Source organism: Crinia signifera, chromosome 7 (assembly GCF_055691185.1).
Source record: "Crinia signifera chromosome 7, ASM5569118v1, whole genome shotgun sequence".
NCBI lineage: Eukaryota > Metazoa > Chordata > Amphibia > Anura > Myobatrachidae > Crinia > Crinia signifera.
This window is the reverse complement of record NC_139223.1, coordinates 140,515,678-140,538,484: the sequence shown is the minus strand read 5'-3', so window position 1 is coordinate 140,538,484 and position 22,807 is coordinate 140,515,678. Positions and strand designations below refer to the sequence as shown.

At 41.2% G+C, this 22,807-nt stretch overlaps 1 protein-coding gene across 1 annotated transcript in view; it reads left to right on the top strand.

Moving 5' to 3' along the window:
- The window catches only part of THSD7B (thrombospondin type 1 domain containing 7B), a 443,716-nt gene that overhangs the window by 258,941 nt on the left and 161,968 nt on the right, over nucleotides 1-22,807 (top strand). The window contains exon 12 of the mRNA XM_083153878.1: nucleotides 716-819. Coding sequence (XP_083010004.1) covers nucleotides 716-819 — 104 coding nt within the window. The remainder of the gene's footprint in view (nucleotides 1-715; nucleotides 820-22,807) is intronic.

Below are 22,807 nucleotides of genomic sequence, written 5' to 3'. Positions count from 1 at the left end.
TCTCAAATACACATAAATCCAATATGGCCTGGGATTGAAGCTTCAATATGGTACACAACAGGGAAATGCAGGGCCGGCTCTACCATTAGGCAGCTTTAGGCATCTGCATAGTGCGCCGGGATCTGGGGGGCGCCACCAAGTTTGCAATTAAAAAAATAAAAGATGTCTATGAGAATCTTTGTTATACTTAATGCAGGTGGCGACTGTGGAACTTCTAGGAACTCACCTCCATACTTTCTCTTAAGACATAATATGTCCCCACATTGCTGCCCCCTCCTCCTTGTGCTCTCTTTTGAATGGCAAAGGGTGGCAGAGGGCCTCCAGGGAAAGCACGGGACTTTCCCAACTTCCCGGGACCACATTTTTTTTTGTGTGTGTGTGTGTGTGGGGGGGGGGGGGGGGGGGTGAAGTTTTGCCTAGGGTGCTGAGAAGCCTTACACCGGCCCTGGGAAAATGAAAATAATACAATGATTTTAAAATATGAATGACGGGGAAAATTTTATTAGATTTTGATGTTTAGCATCTATTTTATCTTATGCACATTCAGCTGATTTGTTTCTTACAATTAAATGGGAATTAGTAATGCTGCCTTAGCTGTATATTCTCTCCGATCATAATCATAATTAATTTCCAAATTCGCAAATAAATTAGGAAGAAAACCCAATTACACATCTGCGCACCTGTTCTCATACCCTTGTCTTGTAATGATTCACAGGTGGAAACCTCATGCGTGGAAGCAATGTGTCCTTGTGCCAGATTATGTGAGGCAAGGGATCACCGGAGCCAGTGATTCGTGCGGACGTGGAATACAAACTAGAGGTAGGATACATTTCAGAAGTATTATAAATGGAATTGACAGTTAACCATTTGGGTGGCTTGTCCAGAATCTTCTTGGGTCATTTCCACTGACATTGCATTAGTGTTAAGCCCACCCCTCGGACTCCTATTGACTGAGGGGTGGACTGAACTGTGTAATGGTTTATACTGATGCCACAAGCGGTCCAAAATCAGTGCTGGCAATCCACAGGAATTTTGGGGCATAGCGAAAAAAGGGAGTGGCAAGGCCTGGTTCTGCATCTTCTTCCACATATTTCCTGGCCCCAGCCACGTGAATAGCCCAGCCATCCTGCTAGCCTGGGAGTTACTCAGATGCTTGATGTTCATGATGTTCAGATACAGTAGTTGATCACACAAGGGGATCACTCAAACATGGGTGTAGGAGGGGTGGTTACAGTGAAGTGCAATCTTCAGGTGCATAAAATGTAAAGGGTGCCATGTGGATAATGCTACGACCCTTACACAAAGAAAGAGATATATCCAAGAGAGGATATATAGAAGTCTCCCTGGGTGGGGCACAAGCCTTTTAGTAAGTAAAAATTAACTTTTATTAAATATGTGTTAAAAAGTTCCTCAAATAGGTGAGGAATGCGATCCAATCAACATAGAACATGCAGATAGACAAAAATGACGATAACAACAAGAAAGTTTGTAAACAAAAGTTTCAATTAAAACAAGAAAGCAGTGAAATATTCGGGCTTCCTAAGTATGTAGTATCCCAGGATATTACAGTATAATTATGCAGATGTTGATTTACTCCTGGTCTGGATACAATTCTAACAGTCTGAAATTAGGCACAATATTTCTGTGGGGATGGGCTCATGGAGTAGGGAAAATCTCAATGATAATTGTTGCAGTAATTATTTCCTTTAAGTACATAAGCATCACACAATTAATTAGACGATTGTCTGAGTCTTTTTTGTACAGCAAAACAATGTGAATAATGTAGCAAGCAGTGTATACCTTTTCAATTGCACTTCCCTTTGTATCAAAAAGTGTTTAAGAGATTTTTACAATGTAGCAGATCGTGTCTGCATTTTAGTGAGACCTCAAAATAGTACTTTTTTTTAGGAATAAAGATGGTAATAAAGCATGTACCCAAATGGTTTAGTGAATGCGTAGTTGAGCTGACTCAGGGTGCATCACAAGTATGGTAGTTATAGTGAAGAAACAGGTTTATGCTGTTGCTGCGAGTAACCTCCTTTGCCCTGATGTCGGAACAGAGCAGAGTCTGAGGGTGGAACTTGCGGGAATGAGAGAACCTCAGAGTAGGAGGGGATAGCAAGGGCTATAGCGGAGTTGGTTCACTGGGTCCCCTCGTGAAATGCTGCTGTCCCTTGTGTACAAGAGGAAAAATTCCTTTGTAGTGAACAGGGGATGAGCGATTTTACATAGGCAGTGTAACCAATGAAAAAACAATAGTAGCCTCAGTGGTGGTTATCGGTGCTTTAGGTGTTAGTCCTGTTATCGAAATGACATTGCAGGAGAAGTGCATTAATGGCACCATGAGATAACACCAGAGTATGAGGACAAATAAAAGTAATGGTAACGAGGATAGTGCAGTAGGTATAAAGACAGTGGAGTCTGATATTCAATAATATAATAAAGTGCTGGCACAAGATGATACTCAGCAGTGCTGCAGATATTAACACAATAGAAGTTACTGGTGTACAATAATGTAACCCTTACACAAAGTGCAGCTCATTTGTAGCCCATCAGTACTGAGATGTGTCCTGAGCTAGACATGGATCTATATTCAGGGATGCAGCAGTGTGACATCATAGGTCATGTTGCTGTACATTGTCCGAGCTGAGTCTGGCTACGGTGGAAAGTAATGGGGCTGAGGAAAGTGATGGGGCTGGGGTCTAAGCAAGTTGATAGGGCTGGAGTCTGAGGAAGGTGATGGGGCTGGGGGGCTGTGGAAGGTTATAAGGCTGGGGGTGAGGGAAGGTGAGGGGCTGAGGATGGTGATGTGACTGGGGGCTTAGGAAGGTAATTGAGGCTGTGGCTGAGGAAGGTGATGGGGGCTATAACTAATAAAGATAATGGTAGCTTTGGCTGACAAAAATGAGTTGGGGCACTTAGGCTGAAAATGGTGAGTGCGGGCTGTGGATGGTGATTAGGGACTGAATACAGTGTTGACAGACTGAGATGGATGTTAAGGAGATGAGGAAGGTGAAGAGATGCTGAGGTGATGAGAACTTGGTATGAGGCACTGTGGGCCCAGGGGTGGGTGTGAGGCCAAGTTTCAATATACAGACCTGGCCTTAACTCTATGACAAAAGGCACTCACTGGTCTTGACTTTCTGTATCAACTAGAGGCTGGTGTCATGTAATTAATTTTGCAGCTACCTATCACAACCCAGCAGGTGAGATCAGTCTTCTGTAGGTGGCTTGGGGGGGTTAGTGTGTGATTGTGTTTTCCTTGTGGAGGACAATGTCTATGTTTGTCTATACACTGGGGGAGAGCCGTAACATAAGCTGCTCCTGGTGCCACGGCTCCACGGTACACCTCTGCATTTCAGACGCCTCTTGCATCCAACGTCGAATTAAGCCCATAGTTTTCTAGGACATTGCTTTGCCTTTGTGTCAGGATGTCATCTCGATGACAATTCCCATTACAGAATAATGTTCCAGCGCCCCTGAATGTCACAGCGATTACTCCTGTGGGCACTAGTGTCCCAGGTTAAAAACTGCTGGACTAGGCAAATAATGATTGAAAGATGCACTATTTGACTAAAAACACAGCACAAATTAATAACATAATTTTGATAATACCAGGGGGTTCACAACAATCAGGTTAAATGGACTTATCTCTCACCTGTATCTTTGTCACAGTCCTTTTGATGTGCACTCCAGTTGAGCCATGCTTTGCCCTCCTCTTCACATGTGGTAGTGGTTAAGTGCAGTGTCATCCCACTTTTGATAGGTGCAATGTTCATGGAAGCTGTTACATCAGGGATGGGGAACCTTCGGCCTTCCAGCTGTTGTAGAACTACATATCCAAGCATGCCCTGCAACATTTTTGCTATTTGGCCATGCTTAAACTTTTGCAGGGCATGCTGGGATGTGTAGTTCTACAACAGCTGGAGGGCCGAAGGTTCCCCATCCCTGTGTTACATCCACTTTATATACTTGTGGCCAATCACCCTGCTTTCAATAGAAGTAGAGCAGTAGCCCTACGCCAGCGCTGACTAGGTTTTATTGGCAAAAACTCTGCTTGGTGATTTCTAATAATACATACACTTAATTATAATGTACTCTGACACATTATTACAGCAGCTGGTAAGAGGGTAGAGTCCGGCAGCCTAAAACGTTATCCTCTGTGTCTGTCACGCCTGATTGTGGTACAGCTCACAGATGTCTAGGTCAACAGTTATTCGGTAGACAGCAAAAGGTCGACATGCACCAGGTCAACACACGCAAAAGGTCGACTTGGAAAAGGTTATAACATGAAAAGGTCGAAGTGCATGTTGCATGTTCTATGATGTCACCGTCCAATCGGAGACCACAGGGATGGTACAGTATGAAAAGTGTAAAAAATTCAAAAAAGAAATCCCACAAAGCGTCGACGTAGACATTGTCTATCAGCCATACAAATACCGGCATAGAGGATCAATGGTGTTACTATGATGCGTATTATGCTACCGGCATTCAGTGGAGAGATAATAGCATTGAGCCCCTGATACGTACTCTCTATCAGCTTTGACACCACTATGCTTCAGGCTCCTCATTAATCTTTGTCACAAAGCAAGTGCGCATTTGAAACCAGCTGCGGCTACTGCGCATTGTGCTAAACATTATTGCACTTCAAATTTCGTCAAATTTCCATTATTTTGTTTGCAATTGTTTTCCTGTAAATTAATTGAATATCAGGAAAATGTGCAGAATTGTATAAACAAATAGAACGCAATCATCTGCTTAAGAAATTCAGCTCTATGCTCGTTACAGTACATTGAATTTGCCAAAAAAAAATAAAAAATTCACAATCTTTATCCAGAGACTTTCATTATGACATAATAGAGCCATTATTAAAGGGCAATTTTACATATTGAGAAAACTTTCAAATACATGTAGGCGAAGTAAATGAGAGCTAATTTCCATAGTCATTAGTTTCTCTTTCATAGTAATACTTTCCTTTTTATTATTAATATATTACTTGCTGGCTGCCAGGTGTGGAGCTTATAGTAGCTGGAATATTTGCTTATCCGTACTGTAAGTTTAACACTTGTGATCATTTCTGAGTTTGCAACATCATCTATATATACAGTGGGGCAAAAAAAAAGTATTTGGCAGAAACCGATTGTGCAAGTTGACCCACTTAAAAATATGAGAGAGGTCTGTAATTTCCATCATAGGTACACTTCAACTGTGAGAGACAGAAGGTGAAAAAAAAAAAAAACACAGGAAATCACTTTGTATGCTTTTTATACAATTTATTTGTATATTCTTGCGGAAAATAAATATTTGGACAATCAAAAAGTTGATGATAAGCTCAAGATGTTCCTAGAATTCAAAAAATGGAGATCCTTCGAGGCGAAAGTAGTCAGATGCGTTCCATAACAGCGGAAGGGACGATTTGTGCGTTCCACCAATGCGGAAATGTTTCTCCTGCATGCTTTCCACTTATACGGAAATGCTTTTCCATCCTATATAGATAGAAGCCTTCCACAGTAGATGCTTTATAGCAATAGATGCTATATGGTCCAGCATTAAATGGGTGCATCTGTGATATAATACAATAGTCCTCCAAGACACGGGAAAAGAGTCCATTGTCCATAATAAAGACTATAAAAAGGAAACATATAACAAAACACTTATACTGCTTTCACATTGCAGAAATGGGTAATGACACTGTATTCTTAAATGGGACTTTAAAACGGGTCTGAGCCTTGAGACCTTTCACATTGTAGGTGAAAACCGTATTAAAAATCATTTAATACCATTCAAAATTCTACCCGTTTAACCCCCAAGGGACACGTTTCAAGCCATTGAAATAGAGCCATTCACACTGCCTAAAAAACGGCTTTAAAACGTGTAGGACTCTGCTTTTTAACCGTGTTGAAATACCGGTTATCTTTAACCGGTAAATCAACTTTGGCACTTTCACATTGCAGCCTTAAACATTTTAAAATGGGAAAAAATGGCAATATACCGTTTTAAAAGTGCAATGTTAAAGGGGTATAACAGTATTACTCATACAAATAGGAGGAAAACAAAATAGTTATAAATATATAAATATTTTGTATTCCTCCTATTTGATTGGTATGAGTGCTCCATGGAGATGGTGTCCTTAGCTTCTGATGGAGGACCTTCAGGGTCTGAAAATGCTTTTAAGCTGTTAAGAATACCATCTCACTGAACCTCGTGGAAAACCTGGGATTTTGCTTGCTGTTTTTGAGTGCAGACCTGTAATAATAAATTTTGCTTTTAAATTATACAGTGTTAAGGCCCCCATACATTAGTCTGACTTGTCCTAGGGACAAGTCGGACCTGATTTCCCCTGCAGCTCCCCGGGAGGGGGACACACGATTAGGCACTTGATGTGCCAAGGTTTGCATATGATAAATCGCATGGATTTATCATATGCAGTCCCCGGGGAGCTGCAAGAGGAGGAAGCCGTGCGGGGGACGGCAGCGGGCGGGGGATGCCGGCTAATTGAGAGCCGAGCAAGGAGAGGCTGCATAGGGACCCGGGCAGGAGGAAGCTGTTGCGGTGGGGTGACAGCGGGAGGCGAGCAGGGAGAACTTGATGACGCTGGCTGCCGGGCAGCGCCGCAGCGGCGGGAGCCAGGAGGAACAGATAGAAAAAAAAACGCCCATAGAGATGACTAGCAAGCCATTGATTGGCTGAGACCTCTCTCTAGTCATCTCTATGGGCATTTTTTTTCCTTTCAAGTTATCTGTTGCTCCCGGCTCCCGCTGCTGCGGCGCTGCCCGGCAGCCAGCGTCATGTCATCAAGTTCTTCCCACTCGCCTCCCACTGTCACCCCACCGCGACAGCTTCCTCCAGCCCGGCGCATCGGATCAGAGGGGATGTCTACAAGTGCGATTTGGGCTGATTTCACTGCCCGATTCATCCGAATCGGGTGAAATCGTTCCCATATCGCATAGTGTATGGGGGCCTTTACACTATTATATATTTTTTGAGTTCTAGGAACATCTTGAGGTTATCATCGATATCAGTTCAGAGTGATCCATTCAGGACCTAGTGTCCATAATCTGCACATTTGTCTCCATAAAATATGTGAGTGAAACACCACATTAAATACCCCACAGTGTTTTTATGATCTGCACTATGGGCCTTATTCTAGTTCACTCTTTCTGACAAAATCCTTCTTAATGGACAAAACCATGTGCACTGCAGGTGGGGCAGATGTTACTTGTGCAGAGAGAATTAGATTTGGGTGGGGTTTTACTTCAAAGTGAGATCTATATTGCAGTGTAAAAATAAAGCAGCCAGTATTTACCCTGCACAGAAACAAAATAACTCACCCAAATCTAATTCGCTCTGCACATTTTACATCTGCCCCCCCCCCCCCCTGCAGTGCACATGGTTTTGTCCATCTAAGAAGGATTTTGTCAGAAAGAGTGAACTAGAATAAGGCCCTATGTTTCTTTCTTTCTTTTTGAGTTTCTGATTTAGAACTTTCATATGAGAAATTGGATTCCTCTCATCCAGAAACTTTACATGTAAGAAGAGATTATAACACTTTTCACTTTGTATTGTGGGATCACTCACTGTGACTCTTTTTTTTTTTTCTTGTATTTTTGTTTATATTTTATTTTAGTTTTGCATCTGATAAGTGGTTTAAGTGCACATAAAAAAAGTTATAATTTGCATATTATTATTTATGCCAATACTGTCTACAAGTATTTAAAAAAAAAACACAGTAAAGTCACTTTTGAAAACAACTGCATAAATATTGCAATAACTGCACCAATGCATAACATAAACCCCAAGGAGGCAGAGTGCAGTATTATGCAAAAATCTTTTTATTTCAATTAAATGGAAGCAGTCATCCATGAGTGCAGCAGCTAGCCAGGACAATTCAGTGTGCAGGTGAAAAAAATACCCTCTTTCTGTAAGGGAGCAAGATTGTCCAGTTGTGTGGTTGGAGGTTGAAGTAAATAGTTGAAAGCAGTGCGTACTTGTATAGTTATGTACTAGATTGTTCTCAATTGTTCTCCTTCTGTTAACCTCCTCTATAACTCCTGAATAACTCCAGCTTAGATGTAAAAATTCTAAAAAACACTTTGAACTGAGTAGTATCAGGTATGGGGCCAGATGTATCAAGCTTCATAAAGTGATAAACTAAAGAGTGATAAACAACCAGCCAATCAGCTCCTAGCTGTCTTTTTACAGGCTGGGTTTGAAAAATTACAGTTAGGAGCCAATTGTCTTGTTCTTTATCACTCTCCACTTTATTACTTTTTGAAGCTTGATACATCTGTCTCTTGCAGCCTAATAAGGTTTTAGCTATAAGTATGGCTGCAACCTGGTGTTCACACTAATTCTATCCCATCCCCAAACAGAGGTGGATTTTCCACAAGGCAATCTAGGCACCTGCCTAGGGCCCAGCAAGTCATAAGCGGCCACATAAAGAAATCCTTGCCATCCAAAATGTTCCCAGAGGAGCATCATGGGACTACCGCATTACATCACGACATCACTTGGTCCTGCCCACAGTCTCAAAGTCTCTTTGATGTTCTTTGATGGAATAAAAAATGTTAGGACACACAAAATGATTTCCCCCCTGTATGTTGGCAGCCAGGTTACTTTATATGTGACACAGGTATTAGGCCTACTTCCATAAGACCTAGAGTGCGGTTCAGATACTGTATGTGCTGATTTTCAAGCATGCTGATCATTTATCTGTAGACTGTGCATCTCCCAATGTACTCTATCAAGGCCATCTACAATAATCAGCAAAAATCTAGTGCTATGGATTGTTGGAGGGAGGAGGGCCCCAAACCCGTATCTTGCCTAGGGCCCCATTATGGTCTAAAGCCTCCTCTGCCCCAAAAGCCTTCCTCACTCAACAAAAGTGCACCAATCCGGTAAACAAATGGTGAGAGGACAGTCTATCCAACACAGACTCATAGTAATGTCCTGTCCAAAATATGGGCTATTGGAATACAATGTAGTAGTATCTGTTGGTTGCTGTAATTACCTATACATTTCATTGTTGCGCTATAGAAATACCATGCAGCTGTTTCTGTTGGGTTTTGTTAACTATACAAAAAAAGGTAGCGCTATAAGTACTTACACATTGGTACCAGCAGCTGGGAGACCCAGATTACTGTGGTCCTGAGGGGTCTGTAATACCCAGCAAGGTGCAGAATCCGTATTGCAGTGACTTGCTGTATGACCTCTGTAACTGGAGGCAGAAATATAACCGTATCCTCCTATCCCCTCCGGAGCATGTTGGACACTGCGTCCGGCCAGTGATAGGGGAGGATAAGAGCGGTGAGAGTGAAAAAGCTGTACCTGAGTGACAGCGAAACGCATCAGGAGCTGCCACACTCACTCGCCCCCAACTGCCACTTCACGCTCTTGAATTATACTTTTGGAATCCAACCAGCCGCCACCACCAGTGGACCGTGCAATATATCTTCAGCTCCACAAGTGGACCTTCCTCATGTTCCATCAACAAGGGATGACACAGCTACCATGCTATCCTAAAATGATGTAAAGATCTCCCAGAGGAACTGACCAAAAAGGACTGTACCGGTAATTATACCTACCATTTAATATTCCTTGGATCAGGGAAGTTTACAATCCCCTGTTTTACCAACTGGTCCCTTGTTTCACCAACTGGCGGCATCAATAGGAGCGGATCCCCTCACTCCTCTACAAAACACTGATAAAACTGGCCCTGCGGGCAGTGAGCATTGTTTTTAATTTCCATTTTTTATATAATTGAATATGTATGTGTACCAATAAATGTCATTTTATTTTTAAATCCTCATTGGTTATAGCGCTACCTTTTTTGTATATTTTTTTCTCTGTTGTTTTGGGACCCACTCAGTCCCATTGGTAGCAGCTTTACAAAACACCCCTTGTCAGCGCCCATAGAGCTACATAGTAGCTCCACCATTTCGGGTTTTGTTAACTCTCTATATATAGAAGTATTTTTAACACAGTAGTATGCAGGAATTGCAAAGTAGTTCGATCATGCAAAGATCATTTAATACACACTCAACCACTTGACACCAGGGAGACAATGATCCATGACATGCTAAATGCATTAACACAGTTCCCAAAACAAAGTCTTGACAGCATCACAAGGTGAGACTGTACAATTTATAACATTACTTGATAGAAAAACAAACCCGGCTGAGGCATCGACTGACACTTAAATGAGAAAAAGTGTTATTACTGCAGGGTGTCTTTCACAGCTATTGGTCATAATAATAGACAATCAGCAGAGTGTAAAAACTTCACTTACGTTCAAGAAACATCAGCAGTGAACTTGTACAGTTTAAGCTCACACAGAGCTTCTCAAGCATCGAATTAGAGAGGTGAGGGGTGAAAGAGCAAAGTCAAGCCAACTTAAATCACCGTACGTATGGAATTTTTTTTTAAAAAAAAGGAATTGACAATAAAAATGAGCTCTTTAAGCAATTTTATGGCACTAGCTTCAATTTCCATTCATTATGCCTATTTCTGGTTCAGTCCACCGGTAGCATAGTGATAGATACATGCCATGTCCATCGTTGGGGATGCCAGTGGTCAGAATACTGACTCTGGCCTCCCGTAGCTGGAGATCCCCACAAGGGTCAGATAAATATATTTACCTTACCCCTGCCCCCTCTAACACTCTCTCCCCCCAGCCTAACCCCCCTGCAGCCTAACCTTAACCCTCCCCAATAGTGCCTAACCCTAACTCCTGTACATTACCGCCTAAACGTAACCCTCCCGCCCAACAGTCTAACCATAGTCGGCCCTTGTAAGTGCCCAATCCTACTCCCCCCTCCACCTCTCCCACCCCTGCAGAATAAAAGTAAGTCTCGTACTATACCCTTACCCTAAACCTCCCCTTCCGGCCTAACACTACCACATACTTACATTCGGGATGCCGGCATTTGGGATTCTGGCACCTGCATCCTAACTGATGCTGCATTCTGGTGCCGATCTCCTGGGGAGTATTTAAGATGCTGGCATCGGTATTGTGACTACCAGCATTCTGAGATAGAGTATGTCGAACTACACATCCCAGCATGCTCTACATCATTTTTAGCATGGCCAAATAACAAAACTGTAGCAGAGCATGCTGGGTTGTGTAGTTCAACAACAGCTGGAGTGTCAAGTATAGCCATCACCGGTATAGCTTGAGACACTTCTTCAGCCAGATAAGCCCATTTAAAATTGTCCATTACTCATCTAATTTTGGTCTTCTCCTTATGTGCTGTAGTAGGTTAGCAGGTACACAAACAAGTAATTATAGTAAATATAGATTGGAATGAAGTGTACAATATTTATTACAAGGAAATTCATTTTGGCACAGGGACAGTCCCAATCTCAGAGCTCAATATATGTCCCCCAGCTCACTTCACAAAGGCCGTAACCAAGGAGAAGCCTATCGTTCCACCAGTGCCATGCTCACTAATTAGCTCCGCTGTGTATATGAGAGGATAATGGGGACACAAGAGAGGGATCATATTAGTTTGGTGCTTTACTGAGGCAGAGAAAAGGAGATTGGCACATTTATAACACACAATATAGTTAGTAGAAAATGTAACATTTGGATTTGCTCCAGATTAAAACTGACACAAGAATAACTGTCAGAAAATATAACTATGTTAAGTTAAAATAATTATTTAAATTGAATTTACTATGTGGTGTAATATGGTTCTGGAATGAGAGTTTTCCAGGAAGTGGGTATGAATGCGACTGCAGTAGGCATGCAGTAAGGCAACTGTATGTTCTGGCCAGTAAATCTAAAGTTAAGTCAATTAGGCATCCACAAAGTTGTATAAAATGCAGTAAGGCAACTGTATATTCTGGCCAGTAAATCTAAAGTTAAGTCAATTAGGCATCCACAAAGAGTTCTAAAGGACTCCTTAAGGGGCCTGTCTTGCATCAGCTCTGACCATGGTGTTAATGTAAAATTGATAGTGATGATTGTTTGGTTGCAAAATATGGCTTTTTCCAATTGGTCACAAATGTGATCCATCAAATGCATGACAAATGCAGTAGCTTTTCGGAGCCATTTGGATGCACCAAGTCACTTTATTGGCAGCACATTACATATTAACATAATTGATATCCAGAGGGAAATTTACTAAGATTGGTATTCTATTTAATATGGGATGTTGCTAGAGGCAACCAATAAAAGTCTACACATTTATTTATTTAGAAGATATTAGAAAGAATCTGATTGGTTGCCCATAGCCACATCCCATGTGAAATAGAAGTATAGCTGTGACACAAAGACCACCAGCTCTGAGTTCATGCCAAATTCATGCCCATATAAGGAGTTCAATTCTTGGTATAGTTCCCACAAGTCATGTGTCATGGATCATTCATTACTCATACACCTGAGCACTGCATCAGGTCACCATTCCGGTGGTTGCTGGCTGATGGCGGCAGGAAGCCATGGCTGCAGGTGGGCATCATCCTGCGAGGATGTTTCACTGCCATCTTGGTTGTGGGCAAACAGACTCTGGGAGTCATTATGAAGCTCTGGATTATTTTCCTGATATTTCAGCCAGTAGCGATGATTCTGAAGGTTTATAAGTGGTCATTTCTGACCAGGAGGCTGACAGTACATCATCTTCCACAGCCTTTTCAGAGCTCTTCAGTTCTCTGCAGCTTTTCCAAAATTTTCTGGATCCAACTTTTCCGATGTCGCTCAAGTACTTCCCCGGTGATGCTTCTGGCGTTCCATGCCCTAAGTGGTCCCAGTCTGGCTGTGTCAAATTATTCTTAGTGACTTTCTGACTATGCTACCCAGCAACAATCTATCCCTCTCCCCCGCTAGTCTATTGTCAGTGCTAACCCAGTGAGACTATTCTGGACAAACTTCTCAGGCGGAATGTGGTGACTTTTTAAAGTTTTCCTACTTGTAATCTCACTCCAAAGGTGATTATTTGGAATGGACTTCTTGTTTTCAAGTTATCCCATTCTCAGGTGCAGAATCCAAAGAAGATTATTTGGAACTGCTGGAATTCTCCAGATTGATTATTCTTTTCAAAACCCAGCTCCAAAGATGCTTATTTGGGACTGTGTTTTTATTCATTTATCCGATTCTTGTAAATTTAAAATTGAGCAGGAATTAAAATAAACCAGTGTAAGTTAATTCCATCCCAAAACTCCTGTGTCTGTGTTAGTTTCAGAGCCATCCCAGTCCTATCCACTTCTCCAAGCATGACACTGAGATTGTAATAGCAGACATTCTGCACACTGTAAGCCATCCCACCCAACTGCCTAAGCACACGTCTGCCATCATAAATCATGGGATCCAGGAGAGATGCTAAAACAAAACCAATCCATGTTTCTCAATCCCTACTGCGTGGTCCTCATTTCCTCAACTACAGGTTTAAAGCTCAATGACAGTTCTCGGCCCCTTCCGGGGTCCCAAAACAAGATTCCTACATAGTGGAGTCTATTCCATTACTATAATCAGTCCATGACCATCCTCATAAAACTTTTGCTACTTATGCAGATATTAAGCATCCCGGTGCATTTGGGTTTCTAAGAAGTAATCTAGAAGCCACTAATAATGGACAATGGGCATAATTCAGATACAGCTGGAGTAGCTGCTTATTTCTTGGAAGCAACAGTAATGCACACATTTTTTAATGCAGCAGAAGGTGTCTAGTATAAGTAGACTCTGCCTGCATTCATGTGTGATCCACTTCTGTGTCTGAGGGTGCAGCATCAGTATACTCTGTGGCACCATCATTAACATAACCCGGATGCCTGCAGCCGCTTTGCAGGTGACGGCGCAGGACCTGTACTACACAAGCGCAATGTACAAGATATCTTTTCAATGATTTCAACTGGACCTTTATCAGGCCAAGTGAGGCCAGAGTTATTGTAAGAACACAGGCCAAATCTCATACAAAATACATTTGTCCCTTTGGATTCATGATTTATCAAAATGTATTTATTACTGTAATAACAGCAACTACTACATGTATAGCAACTCTCTAGCCTAAGGAAAGTGGTGTCCACTTGCCTAAGGGTCGTCTGAAGAGACAGGAACTGAGAGATTATGTTCCTACAGATTTTTCCCACTACAGCATTGTTGAGTATAGCAGATTGCTGTAGTGGGATCACGATGCGAACGTCTCGAGTCACGCCACAATGCTGCTCCCATAGACTTTAATGTGCTGTGGGCACATGTGCACACCAGCTCGAATTGAAGTCTATGCATAGCAGAAGTGCATGCATAGCATACGCATCGCTTTGCAGTGATCAGTGTGCTATGATGCTGACGCATTGCAGCAACGCTGGACGAGGGTATATCTGCACCCCTCTAATTTGCAACACTAATGAACTGTATTTAAGATTAGAAGATAACTGGGTAATCTGATGTGATCACCCCTGTGTGGTGGGGGCTCAATTACAATGTAGTAGAGTTCTAGAACATTCCTGCCAGTAAACCTCTTATATCTAGTGTTATCTGACCAACTCCTATTACTGTAGGTCCAGTTAGCACCAAATCTAATAATGTTAGTGTATAACGAAGATCTGCCAGTCACCCCTTCATTGTATAATTTAAAAAAATAATAAAAAAATGTAATTTAAAAAAATAAGTTATAAAAATATTTATTTTACCCTGTGCCAACCATGATGATATGGCATTTTAGGTGGCACATATTCTGCACCAGTGTAATAATTGCATAAATTTGAATTATTTCACATAATAACAGTAGATTCTGCTGCTGTTCGGTCTACTCTACGGACCACATTACGATAAATACAGTAGCTTTATGCATGCTATCAATTTAATAAAGGTTTTAAAAATGGAAAGCTTGGATGTTGCCATAGCAGCCAATCAGATTCCAACTATTATTGCTTTATTGCATTCTAGAAAATGAGAGGCAGAATCTGATTGGTTGATATGAGCAACATCACCACTTTCCATTTAGAAGCTAGGTAAAGTAACACCTGAATCTAAGATAGCCTCAAAATCACTATCTTTCATACAAATCCTTCTGTGACACCAGATAGGCATATGCAATGCATCGGCAAACGAAACTAAGCTCAATTATACATTGTTGCATCAAAGTCGGTGACCGGGTCATCTATGTTTTGCAATTTTACAGATCTTCTGTTGCTCCATATTATCTGACTGTGGAAGTCACTGCTAATTAGTGTAGTCAGATAACTCTGGGCATCTGCAAAGTTTCACCGCTTCGATACTGAGTTATTTATATTCAGCCTTTTATAAGTTGCAAACCTTGAAGTAAAAGAGAAAAAAGAGATTAGTCCACAGGAATGCCCACAGGGATTTGTTATAGTTTTGTCAGAATTATGTAATTATTATTTATATCAAATAGTTGTTTTGTTTTAGATAATAAAAACAATACTTAAAAGAAATATGATTTGTTATTGGAAAATATATTTCAACTCTATAATGATATAGCTGACTGATAAATGTGTATAAAGTAGGAGTTTTATTGTGCCAGTATTTTCTAATTACCGTAATTCTGCTAATTACAGTAGAATGCTGATTATTAAAAGGGCAGTTATACAAAAACGATCTAGAATTCAAAAAATATTGATTAATGGTATTAGATACACCTCGCTGTTCAACCATCAAACCCATGTGGTTAGGCTACCCAGGAACACTCTACACCCCTCTAGAGAATGTGGAAATTCTTATTTTAAAGTTTTCCTTCTCCTTCTTGTAATCTTTGCTCCAAAGGTGATTATTTGTGACCTTCTTCATCCCATACTCAGGAGCAGAATCCAAAGAAGATTATTTGGAACTACTAGAATTCTCCAGATTGATTAATCTTTTCAAAACTCAGCTCCAAATATGCTTATTTTAGACCGTGTGTTTTTGTTCTTTTCTTTTATCACAGTGCAGGGAGAGACAACATCTCAGACAGTGCTGGGTTACTTGGTGTTGCTATAGAGATCCTGGAGATTGTGCCCTCCCACTACAAATGGTACAGCCCCTGTCTTCAGTACAGCCCATTAATAAATGGTACTGAACAGCTAAAATCGTACAGTGGGAGAGTTTGAGATTGTATTGAGCAGAGCAAAGTAGACAACCTATTGTATTTTTGTGCATGATGACAGTCACCCATTCAGAGGGCAGAACCAGTCATTCTTCAGCAAAGCAAGGAATCGGAAACATTATTTGATTGGCTTGTAATGTTTGATGACATTCTCAGAAAATAGATCCTATTTTGTTTTGCTTTATATGTCATGTGATGGATTGTAACAAAGAAAACTCATCAGAAACTTTTTCCCCAATTGCCTTTGAGCATGCCTCATGCCCTAATACCCGAACTGAAAAAAGGTTACCCAATATCATATTACGAAGAGTAGAATAGATCCCCAGATTACAAGATTTGTCATTGCTGGCTGTGGTCACTCAACAAGTCAAGTGGATGATGTGTACAATGTTAACTCAAAGGCCTGTGTATACTATACTGTACACCCAACAGCAGCAGCTGATACTGCTTTGAGTTAAAAAATAAAATATGGCTCTTGGTTTTAGTGCAGGGTACAAAGTAGAGTTAGTTGAAAGGCTTATTGAAGGGTAGAGCTCACTGCTAGGATTATTTCTTCCTGTGCTGAAGGGCACAGCTCTTTTCACTCTGCTGAAGGATCTAATATTTGTACAAACTCTAAGTCAAGACTATACATGTGAACTTAAACAATCTTTAACGGTTTAAAAAATGTCTTTATCTTGTAATCGAAAACTTTAATTGAAACTCTATTGAATTCAATAGAATCCCAATTATTACAGAATTGATGTCCACTTCTAATATAACCTGAACATACCTATTTGCTTTTGACATTAGGAATCATAGAGCTAATTTTTTTGATAAGGTAAAAACTTATAGTAAAGATTATTCCCAGCTAGGAATATGCGCCCTCCTCTGTCATGGGCTTAGGTTTTGGTTTTGGATCTGTATCTTCATGGTGTTTTGGATCTGTATTTGATTTTGCCAAAACCATCCTTGCGGGATTTGGTTTTGGATCTGTATTTTTGCAAAAATCATAAAAACAATTAAAAGGTTGGTGTGTTTTTGTTAATACTATTTTGTTAATACTGTATTATTCACCTCAATAACATTAATTTCCACTCATATCCACTCAGTTGAAACCACCTCACAGCTCAGTTTAACAAAAAATGAATATATTTGTTGTCTACACAAAAAGAAAGTCAGCAATGACCCAAAAAGTGCATAATGCAAAGAAAAGAGGTAGACAATGGCATTGTCCTTGGACCCTCCCACCCACCCTTATGTATATATTAAACAGGGCATGTACAATTTAACAAACCAATAATTTCAGTAAACCACTCCTCTCTCCTTGTTACAAAGTGGGCAGGATCAAACACAGCACAAATTTCAATTGACAGCTGTTTTCCGGAGTAAAGCCAAGGTAAGGCTGCACATAAATACAGGTATATTTGCCCCAGAAAGAGTTGGGGACATAATCACTCATATCACTTTGTTACAAAGCACATGGAGCACCGCAGGCTCTCTGATGGAGATTAAACATGACATCTATACTAAGCTACTTATGTGATGTCTAGGTATTTGAAATGTGATGCAAGTAATGAAGAGTAACAGAGGCTAAATAAATATTGAAGATGTGCCTAGAATGATTTATTGGGGAGAATGGGATCATTTAACAAGTAATCAATTAATTAGCCAAGTTGGTCATACTGAACTTAACTCTAAAATGACGTTCATTGATGTGTGAATAATGTATTCATATACAGTAATTATTAGAATATCTACAACAAATGAATAAGCTCGATACACACTAGCTATCATATTGGCTGGCCAAGTAAATGGCTGATATATTGTGAGCCAATCGGTAGCTTTATAGCCCTGATATGTCTGTGAATTATGTTGTTTACAGACATATGGCCAATATATCTGCAGATACATTGGGCCATCTGGCTGTGTGTATAAGCAGACACTTGCTGCAGGGGCCGCCGTTGACTGACATCTCAACTGGGCAGACATTACACATTAGGCGGATGATGGATTGGCGGATCGGCCATTCCGTCGGCCAAGAGTGTACCTAGAATTACACATTAATTTATATTATGGATCTAGTAAAAAAAAATTGAATTTGGGGATGGCTTTTTTATCATTATTATTATTTACACCGTGTAAGTAGTACAATTATTTAAAAATCAGTTGAGTATTGTATAAAGTGAAAACATTTTTTACAGCAAGAGCAGGTCTCACACAGTATACTGTATAGTCTGTAAAGTTGCATGTAAGTGTACTAAGTGCACATTAAGTATAATTTCAATTCCCCAGATCTTGATTTGCTGCAAACAGAGACTTTCGCGCTCACTGCATTTGTTGTATTGTAGTTTTTCATCTCGGAGTGTAAGTGCAGTAATACGTTACCATCAAGCAAGTTATGCACAAACATAGCATTAAAATACAATTTTAAAATGATTTAGTTCACCCTGTAGAGAACCTGCTGAGGACTTGTTACAGCTGTAACGAATAGAGGCAATCAACATAATATGCATAAAACTTATTTTACCATGAAATGTTCTTGTCAATTATACATTATAAAAGATTACAGTCAAATGTTCTGAATATCAAAGTAATGATCTTTTTCTTTGGGAAGCGATAAGTGGAACGTTCATACATTTTGTCTTTTTAATTATCTTTTAAAGGGACTGAATGTGTTTTGCTAACTCGTAATATGGGCCTGATTCAGACCTGTTCACCAGGCTGGGATATGTTTGCAGCCTAGCGAACAGGTAAACGCTGCCTTACCGAATGCTTGCCTCCCCCCGCTATGCGAAGCCCCGCATTTGCATGCAAGCCGATGTGTACAATTACACATGCACTTGCACTTGCATGCAGCCGCAAGAGTGAAAAATCGTTTCATGGTCGATGATCATCAAATGATTTTTGGTACTTGTGTACTAGCACGGCGCCCACGATATTTGGTCGCACGACAAATAATCGCATCGCATGCCATACACCCGATGCACTGCGATGTGATTTAAAATTGTATAAGCCCCCTATGCAATGTTTAATTGTATAAGCACCCTAATGGGGGCTTTCAATGTTAAATGCACCCCCACGCCACCCCCACTATGAACGTGAACCCGAAGCGTGGCGAGTACAGCGAGCCCGCGAGGGGCGGCAGTACGCGTCCTATGACCTTTTCATACCCCCACTATCCACGTCGGCATGGAGTTGATTTTATATAGTGTGGCGAGTGCAGCGCACCACCGAGCCCGAAGCATGGCGAGCGGACGCGTATTACTCGCCACGCTTCGGGCTTGATGGTTCGCTGCGCTCGCCACACTATATAAAATCAACTCCACGCTGATGTGGATAGTGGGGGTATGAAAAGGTCGTAGGATGCGTACCGCCGTACAATTTTAAATCGCATACCATTGTATATGCGATACAATGGCATACAATGCCATACAATTCGATGGTATACAATTTAAAATTGTATAACATCGGCTGCCATCGCATTGCATCGCATACCATCGCATGCCTTATGGTCTGCCATGCGATGGGCGCCTTGCTAGTACACAAGTACCTGATTTTTTTCCCCCATCACAGATAAAAGTCTGTCTACACTGACTTTTATCCTGGCCGGAGATGGCCAAATGTGGGGCGGGTGCTGATGTCATGTGACATCAGCCGCCCACCCTGAGCAGTCATGGACTGCATTCTGACAGGCCTGCCCAGCGTTTCTACGGGTGTGCCCACTGTTTTTGTGGGCATGCACATGAAATGCTAGGTGGACCCCAGCGACCTCCCCCTTGCCCGCCCATCAGTGGGCGAACACCCTGCCAAGTGTAGAAACTCACTGAAGGCGTTCATTCCAGGGGCTTGCACATGCCCATATTTGCACATGCACAAACCCCCACCATCAGGACCGGGGGAGAATTCGGACCTGAACGATCAGGACTGAATCGCCCCCATCATGTGAATTTTTACCTTTTAAGTATGCACATATGTACAGTAATATCATATTTTCTTCTTTTTACCTTTTGAACATTTTGTGCTATACTACTTTAATATATATTTATTGGATACATGTATAAATCATGCAAACATTTCTAAAACAGATGAAAGTGTGTTTGAAGAAAGTTTCTTTACTCCAAACAAATTTTATCAAAAGGAACTAAATGATTTAATTAATGACTTGAATTTATCGAAAAAAGGAGCTGAGCTTTTAGCATCCAGACAAGAAAAGCAGCAACAGATTGACAGTTCCCCAGTGTCATTATTATTATTTGGGGGAAATATTGTTTTTAAAAGTCAGACCTCTACTGTATAAAAAAATCAGGTTTATTTTAAATGGACTAATAACAGAAGATCTTAGTTCAAAAAGAGATTGTTATTCTCGTCTGTGAATTATGTTAATTTAGAAAGCAGTCATGTTGTATAGTATCTAGATGATTTCATCACAGTATTTCAGAAAACTGGTTCATAACCCTTTTCGTTGGATCATCAATCAAAGTCGACCTGTTTATTATTAGATTTTTTTTTAATTCTTTGCATCTGAATTTATTACAGTTTTTAGCCATTTTTCACCAATACAGTATGTATACATGATCAGCTATCTTAACCCTTTAAGTGCCAACATCTCTGTGAGATGTACAAAATAGCTTTTTTAGTGTTTTTGCCACGAATCGCGGGAGGGGGGGACGCGGGGGGTGTGGCGGGGGCGCTCACCTGGTGGCTGTGGAGTAGCAGTGCTGGGCAACATGGGGAGGCAGAGGGTGTCTGGCACTGTCTGTGGGCTCACTGGGCTGGTTCTCTGTCATGTGAGTCAATCATGTGAGTCAGAGGCTCCACCCAGCGTTATACACACACTCACACACTTTGAGTGACAGATGTAGCCAAATATATAAGAGATGAGGTACTTGTTTCCTAGCACAGCGCCCAAGATTTGTATCTTATGCCATCGGGTCTATCTGATCGCATCGCATCCACATGCGACCCGATCGCATGGGATGCGATGCGATCAGACCCGATTTTGAATTGTACAGCCACCCTGATGGGTGATTACTATGTTAAATGCACCCCCAGACCCGATTTTTCATTGTACAGTCATCCTGATGGGTGATTGCTATGTTAAATGCACCCCCATTGTTAACGCCACCCCACTATCAACACCAACCCGAAGCGCGGCGAGCGCAGCGAGCCCGTGAGGGGCGGCGGTACGCATCCTCCAACCTTTTCATACCCCCACTATCCATGTCGGCGTGAAGTTGATTTTATATAGTGTGGTGAGCGCAGCGAGCCACCGTGCCCGAAGCGTGGCGCGCGCAGCGAACCCCGCAAGGGGACGCGGATTACTTCACATGTATTCCGCGTCCCCTCGCTGCGCTCGCCACACTATATAAAATCAACTCCACGCCGATGTGGATAGTGGGGGTATGAAAAGGTCAGAGGACGCGTACCGCCGCCCCACGCGGGCTCGCTGCGCTTGCCACGCGTCAGGTTGACGTTGATAGTGGTGGTGGGGTTAACAATGGGGGTGCATTTAACATAGTAATCACCCATCAGGGTGGCTTTACACTGAAAAATGGGGTCTGGGGGTGCATTTAACATAGGAATCACCCATCAGGGTGGCTGTACAATTAAAAATCGGGTATGATCGCGTCACATCGCATGCCATTGTAATGGCATGCGATGCAACGCGATATAAAAATTGTACAGTCAGCTCTTAAAACCCTCAAATCGGGTCCCATCGCATCCGATTGCATACCTTAAGTACTGGTATGCGATGGCATACGACGGGCGCCGTGCTAGGAAACAAGTACCATTTATGAATCTTTAGGCAGCTAATGGTATGCTAAAATCCTAAATTTGACAGTACATACAGAAAAAGTGTAACCCCTCGAAGTAAAAATATCTTCACACCAAATCAGCAAAATGGATATAAACCTCATAATCAAAATTAGGGTCATAGTCTATGGTTAAAAAAAAAATCTGTATTACCCAACACATGTAAATATTGATTATTAAAGGACTATCGAGTTGCTATGGCAACCCTTATTATCATCTTTGATAAAATGTATACATTACTTTGAACTTGCTAGTGGGGAACATCCTGTTACTAATTCCAATAATTCCAATAATCCTGCTTATCCATCTATAAAGGCAAATCTTTGTTGTAATAAAAAAGCCTCTTGATCTGTTGCAGTCTACTTCTTCATACACAGCCACTGTTATAATACCCGTTGAGTCTACCTGTGTGGATATGAATCCTGGGTGACTGTTTATCCTCTTGGGTTGTCATAGCGGTGCTGACTGGAATGCAGAGAGGATAGCTCCTGCTTAAAAAAAGGGATTTACATTTACAACCATTGATTTTTATTAATACATTTTCAGCACCAATATTCTATCATTACAGGCTAAAATATTCCATAACGCAAGTGTTTTAAAGCTAGTAATAGAAATTATACTGTTTATATGATCTGTATAAAAAAATATACATAAAAAGCAAAACGTTCAATGCACTGTATACAGTATATATACAGTTTTTGACATGTGTGAATTAGTTTTGCCAACTAAAAGGAGATGTGCTTCATACATCATTCATTGTATCTCTGCTGTACAAACTCAATATTTTTTAAATGGCTGTTGCAACACTAATCCCAACAGGGGAGTCTGTTAGTTTCCCATTTTCATGAAGGCTATTAATCTATGTGACTGCTTGTGCGGGGAATTGTGTAGCAAGATTTTAGATTACTAAAACGTGGAGACCAGTTGCTGCATGAACAAGACAAGCTGACCTCACACAACTTCTCAAAGTTATA